The sequence below is a fragment of the Acanthisitta chloris genome, unplaced genomic scaffold, assembly GCF_000695815.1.
Source record: "Acanthisitta chloris isolate BGI_N310 unplaced genomic scaffold, ASM69581v1 scaffold9530, whole genome shotgun sequence".
In the NCBI taxonomy this organism is placed as follows: Eukaryota; Metazoa; Chordata; class Aves; order Passeriformes; family Acanthisittidae; genus Acanthisitta; species Acanthisitta chloris.
The window spans coordinates 1,547-9,992 of record NW_008652189.1 but is presented as its reverse complement, the minus strand read 5'-3'; the positions used below and the strand labels follow the sequence as shown (position 1 = coordinate 9,992).

Here is an 8,446-nt window from a genome sequence, read left to right as displayed (position 1 = left end):
AGGGTGCAGTGAAGGTGCACCTGCAGCAGTTGGCATCCAGAAGTCAGGAGCATCTCAATATTCAGGATGTTTATTTTAAACTCTGATTCCAAAGTTCCTGAAAGGATATGGTTAGATTTCCTTCCTTGCCTGAGCTGTGCCTGTGAACTGACTATCATCTTGCACAGGCACACAGAAGGACCTTGAGCATCTCTATTACATTCTTGCATTTTGTTCTTTTAACCCAATAAAAGATTTAATTTCATGTTACAAATATTTCATTTGATGTAAGAAATTACACTGAAAGATTTTGCAGTGGCAGCTGTCCCCCAGACACAGGATGTTAGGTGTGTGTCCCTGTTTCCATCCCATTGTGGCCATTCCAGGGGGTTGTTCTGCAAATGAAACTGCAGGTTCCTTTGATCTTTGATTGCAGAGGACATGATTAAGTGAAGGACTCTCTAAGAACCTGCACAGAACTGCAGAGGTGAACCCGTGTGTGACATAACACACTCCATCACCACTCAGGTGACCCCAGTGTTGTCTTTGAGGAGCATTTCCACCCCTGCTGTCCTGTGGGGTTCCATTTAACATGCCCCACCAACAGTACAGCATGCTGAATCCTCTCTGGGCTCTTCTTGCCTTCAGAGTAGTCCTTTATTTTTATTGTCACACCTTGGGATTCTATTCCAGGTGACTAATGTTCATTGTCCCTTGATGTGAATGTGCATCTGGACAAGGAGTGACAAGACAGAGGAGAAAGCTGTGACTCTCTTACATTTTGGAACTGATTATGTAGCAGTCCATTCTGAGACCTCCACTCCTCTTTAAAGCTTCTGCAATGTTCTTTGTGTTCTGGGTTTGAGAGGGATGCAGTATTTTCTGTGAGCTCTTAGGTCTCTGATGACTATTCACCTGAACATGGCAGCATTTGCTAAGCTGTGTGTGTATAATCCTGTAGATTCTGAATGAATCTTTCTTTAACAATTGCTTTAACAGAGATTTAAATTTTTTTATAGCATTGAATTTTCTTTTGGCCTTTGTATGCAAATCACATTTCCATGGGTGCTGTGATTTCTCCATCCCTTCCTTTGTGTGGCTCAGCAGCAGTTGCAGAGCAGTGATGAGCATTGTTACTGCATGACACAGAGGTGCTCCATTTGTCTGTGTTATGGAGGATAAAGGAGATTAAGTCCATGTTACAACCAGAAACAATTACATCTTCAATTTGGAAAGCATGACACTTCTGTTCCTACTGCCCATCTCTTCAATTTAGTACTAATTACACTTTAGATCCTTGTTTATCTAATTGCATAAAAGCCTTTTAGGTAGGCCTGTTTTCCTGACCTCTTCCTTTGATCTTCCCTGTTCCTTTCCTTGCCAGAATAATAGATCAATCAAGCAACGTGGAGATTGCCTCATTCCCCATCTACAAGGTGTTGTTTTGTGTGCGTGGGCAAAATGGCACTTCGGAGAGCGACTGCTTCGCGTTTACGGAGAGCAGCTGTGGCACAGAGGAGTTCCAGATCCACGTTTTCTCCTGTGAGATCAAAGAGGCTGTAAGTGTTGTGTGTGCCCTGGAGAAAGGATACAAGCAGGATTTTAAGAGATTATTCCTGATGTGGAAATCATAGAATGCTGAGGGGTTGGGATGTAGCTTGGAGTTCACCTAGCCCCAACCCCCTGCCCTGGGCAGGGACACCTCCCACCAGAGCAGGTTGCTCAAGGCTCATCCAACCTGGCTGTGAACACTGCCAGGGTTGGGGCAGCCACAGCCTCCCTGGGCACCCTGGGACAGTGTCTCACCACCAGAACAGGGAAAACTTCTGCCTGGTATCTAAATTATCTGAATGCTATATAATGCATTTAAAAATTTGTTAACACATATATAAAGAGCTTCACAGAATGTGCAACTACTCCTGCATGAGCCTGGAGAAGAGGAGGCTCAGGGGAGACCTTCTCACCCTCTGCAACTCCCTGACAGGAGGTTGGAGTCAGGTGGGGGTTGGTCTCTGCTCCCAGGCAACAGCAGCAGGACAAGAGGGCACAGACTCAAGCTCTGCCAGGGGAGGGTTAGGTTGGCTATTAGGAAGAGATTTTTTGTGGAGAGAGTGCTCAGGCATTGGAATGTGCTGCCCAGGGAGGTGGGGGATTCCCCATCCCTGGAGGTTTTCAAGGTGAGACTGGATGTGGCACTTAGTGCCATGGGCTAGTGACCACGGGAGGGTTGGACTGGGTGATCTTGGAGGTCTTTTCCAACCTGGTTGATTCTGTGATTCTATGAATAATACAAGTTTTTTCTCTTAGTATTTCTATAAGATTCCAAAGTGCACTGTAATAGGGAGATTTAGAAAGCCTAAGTTTAAGACAAATATCCTGTTTTTCAGGCCTCATTTGGGTAGGTTTCAGACTAGAGTTGCAATATAGACCTTTAATTACAAAGAATCATTTTAAGGTGCTCTGCCCTAGATGTTTTAGGACAGTTTGGGAGAAAAGGACTTTTTAGTTTGGAAAAATGGAGGCTGAGAAACACGTCGTCTCCTTGGGTTTTGACGTGTGCCAGAGCAAGCTGTAGGTCGTGTTGTTTAATACACAACCTGAAAAGTACATTATCCAGGTCCTCTAGTGAGCTGCATCCCTAATCCTGTAATTTAGATTAATTTCCTGAGCAGTACATGAGGAGAGAATGTGACAGGAGTGCAAACAGGAGATGTTGTTGCCTAATTGGCTTGGTTATTAAGCACCCAGCCTTGAGTGCTTGGTGTGCACAGGGCGTGCTGTGTGTTCAGTGCAAGAGGCAGGTCACAGTCATTTTCTGACCTTCAAAAACCTTACAATAGCCCTTTAGAAAGACTGAGTTGTGGTGAAACTAACATCTTTTTTTCCTTTCCTGCAGGTCAGCCGAATTCTGTATAGTTTCTCCACAGCATTCAAACGTTCTTCCAAACAAGCATCTGATCACGTGAAGGACTTTGTTCTCCCCACTCCAGACAGTGATGTGTACACTTTCAGTGTCTCCTTAGAAGTCAAAGAAGATGATGGCAAAGGAAATTTTAGGTAAATCAGGGTGGAAAGAGAAAAGCAGAAATCTCTTTGCAGAAATCATTTAGCTCCTTTGAGAATGCACAACTGTTGTGCTGCAAAATTCATTCGACCTCTTTTTATTTAAGTAGACTTACTATAACAAGGGAACTGTTCTGCTTTGACAGTTTTGTTCTCTGTGTTTTTCTGTGAAAAGGTTAAAATTCAGGTTACCTTTTTTCAAGTTAGTTTCTTTTCAGTACATGATTTCTGGTTGGCCTCTGGAAATGGAGAATATTTCAAGTTAGTTTCTTTTCAGTACATGCTTTCTGGTTGGCCTCTGGAAATGGAGAGTGTGAGAGGAAGTCTTAAAAACTTGAGTCAGACCAGATTTTTTTGAGTACATACAGTCTAGTGGACTTTTGATTTATTTTTTTAAAAAATAAGCTAATGCATTTAGAATTTATTGACAATTTAGAAGATGTCAGCTCTAAATGTTACAGGGAAGAGGGGGAGCAAAATCTTCATTGCCTGACAATTACAAGAGCTTTTGGGATGGGTGAGAGAATTGGTAATGAATGGAAGTTGATAGTTCTGTGAAAATGCCCTGTTTATGTTCTGGTTCACAGTCAGTATACAGTACATTCCCTATCATTTTCACCCCCACATGGCTCTGTTTGTCTGACAGATCCCCCAGCCAGTGTGAGCCTCTTTGTCCTCAGTGCTGGGTTGTTAGCTGGTCAGTGGAGGAAGAGAAGTGCCACGAGTTGAGCCATTAGCAGCTGAACTGAGCTGCTGCTCTGTGCTGTGTTGAGCAGTTCATGTTCTATACCTGTGCTGAAGAATGTTTCTTTCCTCTTTTAGCCCTGTGCCAAAGGACAGAGACAAACTGTACTTCAAGCTTAAACAGGGCATTGAGAAGAAAGTGGTGATTACAGTTCAGCAGCTCTCAAACAAGGAATTGGCCATTGAAAGGTAAGAGTCCCATAAAAATGAAGGTGCAGTTCTTGAAAGAGCAGTATTTCATGTGGTTTTCTCTGTCTTTGCAAGTTATGTGACAGCAAACACCACACCAGTTACACCAAGTATGGCTGCACACTAGAATTAATGCCAGCAGATGGCAATCTTAGCAAAAGAGTAACAATGAAATTCAATTCCAGTGAAAAAGAGATTCAGGATAACAGGAGAACCAGGAAAACTGCCAAAACCCTCTGAAACCTCTCATTGATCTCTTGACTTGCTTTCAAGCCTTTACTTCAGAAATCAAACTAAAATGTTGGACAAAGAATATACAGGAGAGATTTTATCATCATTCTGTTGTGTCGTCAAATTCTGCTTTTGCTACTCATTGGCTTTAAAAAAATATAATTCTCTTTCCAATGTCATTTTAGTTGAAATGCTTTTGGCTTCAGCATTCAGTTAATGAAGCATTTCTGAACAGCATTTGCTGGTTTTCTCCTCAAAGTAAAGCGACCTTCTTTAGAAATCTGCTTTTATTTTGGTGTTGTTTTGAATATTCAATTAGGATCTTATTTTTACCACCACAAGCCTTGCTGTGATAAAGTTATTTATTTGACATGACACGCAGAGGCTTGTAAGTCACTTTATGTACTTAACCCTGCAGAATATTAAAACTCAAAAGCAGTTTGAAAGGTGAATGCAGCTTACATCAGTGAGCTTCCAAGCAATTTCATGTGCCTTCAAAAGCATTTCTGAGTGGAAATTAAAATGCAAAAAGATTAGTGCTAAAAGATATTTGCTCTTGGGTCTGAAGTGAATCAGAATCTCAGTTCTTTTTTTGCTGGTCTAGAAACTGGTGGAGTATGTGCAGGTGCACATAGCTGCTTGGTGGGCAGCTGTAGGTGCAGAAACCAGCACGTCAGAAGTGGTGAGGGGCCCACAGGCTGTGCAGGTCAGTTTGAGCCCTCAGCTGACAGCTGTCTCTGTCAAATCCAACGGCCTCAACTTGTTCAAACTCATTTGGCTCTTCGAGTCAGAGGGAGGAGAAGCCCTGACTCCTCTAGCAGGATGCTGCCAGTCAACATGAGTTTCTGCTTCTCTTGGAGGTCGGGGTTGCTTGTTCCTGACTCCCACTCTTCTGGGAACTTGTTTCCCAAAACCTTTGGCCAGCATACATCAGAACCTCTGAGCAAGAGTGTCACCTGGGAGCTGTTGCCTTTGAAAGGCACAGACATTTTGCCTGCCCCTGAATCTTAGCCTTGCAGTTTGCTTTAGCAGCTGTACCAGAAGCTGATGACCCCTCTCCTGTCTAAATTCTAGCCCTTTCAGAACTGTTTCTGCCCCAGGAACAAGTAGTAAGTCAGGTTATTGTTAGGTTCTGCCTGGTCTAGTCCCTCAGAGAAGTCAACTTGAGTGGCTAAATCCAGGTCCTGCATCCTGCCTTAGGTGCTTCCCATGGCACTGTGGAGACAGAGAAATCAAATTGGTGTCAGCTGTTTTATTTACCACTTGGATTTTTGGGATTCTAGTAGTGAAAGAGTATGGAGAAGGGAAGATAAAATCGTGGGTGTAAGTTACTGTTAAGTGTAATGAGGTGGAAAATGAAAATCCAAATGTAATAGGGGAGAACTTACAGGTGGTGTAGTAATTGCATATCTTAAGAGTTTTACAGTTAATAGAGTTATGGAAATGATAGTTGCTAGTGTTCATCTGTTCCAGCAATATTGCTCAGCATATTGCTCTGCTCATGACAGAGTGTGCTTGCCTGAAAGCTGTGAAACTGTTCCATCTTCATTGTTAACCTGTGAGCGTTCAAAGCAGCTCTTAGAGATTGTTTGCTGAGAAATATCTACATTCTCCTTTGGTTAGGGTGGCAGAACTGCTTTTGTTCAGGCCTGGTGAGAATGGGGGACATGGAATACCTGGGGGAAGGGAATGGTAGGGGTGGAGCCAAAGGGGTAGGACTGGAGTCAATGGACACAAGTTGCTTCACTGGAAATTCCTCTGGGGAATGAGGCCAGTTGTTGTCAGCACAAAGGGAGTTCAGCTGTGGAACAGGTTGCCAAAAGAGATGATTTGTTCTCTGTCCTCAGAGATGCTCAGAACTTGACTTGACAAAGCCCTGGGCAACCTGATCCAGGTTGGTCCTGGTTGGAGTGGAGGTTTGGGTGAGATTGCTTGCAGAGATTGCTGCTGGTTTGCATTGCTCTGAGAGGCAGTGAGGAAAAGTGGCTGGTCTGAGTGAACAGGAGAGAAATCCTCACAGCAAACCCCTCTGAAATCCACCCCCAGTTTTCCATAACATTTCAGGACGCAACTGCTTTCAAGTTGTTGTTGGTTTTTTTTCCTTTGCTCACTTGAGACCTAACATTTTTCAGAGCCTGTGCAAAACAACTTGGAAGTTGTAACACACACAAAGCTCTCTTAGGTGTTTTCTGTTTTTTGTGGAGTTTGTTCAAAGGAGAGAAGGACAAAGGTGATTTGCAGGAACTTCAAACCTGCCTTCAACAGTCAGAAAGTCTGAAAATCTGCATGTCTGAAGAATTTCAGTTTGGTTTTTTGCTCATTTTGACATTTCCTTGTAAAATGATTGGACAGGAATTCTGGAGTTGCAGGCTCTGGATAATGTACAAATACAGGTTTAAAAAATGAAGTCTAAAAATTGAGCAAACAGTTTGTTTGTTTTAAGGCCTATGATGCTTCCTGGTGTTTTACCCCAGTGACATTATGGGTGATAGAATGGATGAATTTGTAACTTTTCTTGTGTTTGCATGAGAAGAATTTTTAAATTGACAGCAGAGTGACAGGTTAATGGTTGTACTTGATGTTTTTAGAGGTCTCCTGCAACCTTGATGATTGTCTGACTGGACAGAGAGTGGATTTCTTCCTGCCAGTCTCCATTATTGATGTGTAGGGATTGCTGGTGTCTTTAAACTCAGCATTGCAAGTTGTTTTTCAGAATAATTGATTGTTCACAGGTCAGATGCCAATTTCTGTCATCTTCATTCTGGAAAATAATGTCATTGTCTGTTCTGTAACGAGTGTTGTGATGTTTCCTGAGCGTTGCCATAACACTAACACAAAGCTGCTCCGAGAGGTTCTCTTTAAATTAGAAGCAGTAGGTGGCTGTCCATTATGTTCAAGCAGACACATTTGTATTTTGAAAAGTTAATGTATTTCCTTTTTTTCCCCCTTTTTTGTTGTTGTGTGTTTTCATGAACTTCACAGGTGCTTTGGGATGCTGCTGAGCCCTGGCCGAAATGTGAAGAACAGTGACATGCATTTACTGGACATGGTAATACTTAGCTCTGATAAGAGGTGATTTGAAAAAACCCACCCAAATAAACCCCAACAAAACAAACCTCTCATCTGGTTTGGTTTGGTTTGTTTTTTAAATCCTGGGGTTTGATATCTTCAAACACAAGATGGGCAAAACATACCAATTAATGTCAAAACCTGTGGCATCTGTTTTTTGTTCGATTGGTGAAGCACAAATTAGGCTGTTCTCAGTTACTATTTATTGTGTTAACCATGTTCCCTAAAATTTGGAGCAAATAATTGCTTTTCTGTTTGGGTGCCAGAGAATTGGTCTTGTTTTTCCAAGGGGCTGAAAACTCTGCCTATGTTTCCTTCATTTGATTTTAAATTCTTGCTCAGAGTTTGAAGTCTTCACTTGTCTTCTACAATATTCCATTTCTTAGAGGTGCATTAACAGAACTACAAAATATGATGCTTTCTGTGATAATACCAATTTGCTTTCTTGCAGTGGGTAAAAATTACAGCCATTCTCAGGTTTGCAGTGCTTGAATTAAACCTATCAGGCATTTTGTAGCTCTGCAGTTGTCTCAGTTTTGCCTAGTCCATTCCTGCACTGCTGCTGGTGACTCTGCCTATCAGACTCCTTTATCTGTCTGTTTGTACCTATTAGGTCATTTTTTCCCTGGCTTTCCTTGCTGAAATCAGTTCAGATTTCCCCTTTTATTATTTGATTAGAACCTTGAATAAATTGTAATGACTTATGGAGTGTCATAGCTTCAGTAGACCTATAAAACACCTTTTTACTGTGTTTGAATTTCTGTCTTTTCTCCACCTGGAATTCCATTTGCATTTACTTTCCAAGTTCATTTAACCACTGGATGTAATGACTTATTAGTTCATTTCCTGACCATAGCATAGGAACAGACACTTGAGTTTTCCTTTCCACCTCCTTTCTTCATGTTTAAACCTGGAGAACTCAGTCACTACTGCTCTCCCACAAATGGTGTTGCAGAGAGAGAACAGCAGTCTCCTTTCACCTGTAAAGAGGCACCAAAGAGGCCTGTTGGATCCACAGAGACTGTTCCAGAAAACTCCAGGAAGCTTGTACATGCCTTATACTATAACAGTTCATACCATTGCTTTATGCTCTTTACTGAGAGGTTCCTAGAACTATTTCCCCTCCCCATGCTCCATCTTTGATCTCAGCTCTAATAGAATCCTGTTTTTT

The 8,446-nt window shown here is 42.2% G+C and overlaps 1 protein-coding gene across 1 annotated transcript in view; it reads left to right on the top strand.

Annotated features, from left to right (window-relative positions):
• Window positions 1–8,446, top strand: part of LOC103803740 (rab GTPase-activating protein 1-like) — a gene marked incomplete at its 3' end in the record, with an annotated part of 12,965 nt that overhangs the window by 3,354 nt on the left and 1,165 nt on the right. The window contains exons 4-7 of the mRNA XM_009076315.1: window positions 1,364–1,538; window positions 2,876–3,036; window positions 3,865–3,975; window positions 7,189–7,278. Of these exons, the coding sequence (XP_009074563.1) occupies window positions 1,364–1,538; window positions 2,876–3,036; window positions 3,865–3,975; window positions 7,189–7,278 (537 nt within the window). The remainder of the gene's footprint in view (window positions 1–1,363; window positions 1,539–2,875; window positions 3,037–3,864; window positions 3,976–7,188; window positions 7,279–8,446) is intronic.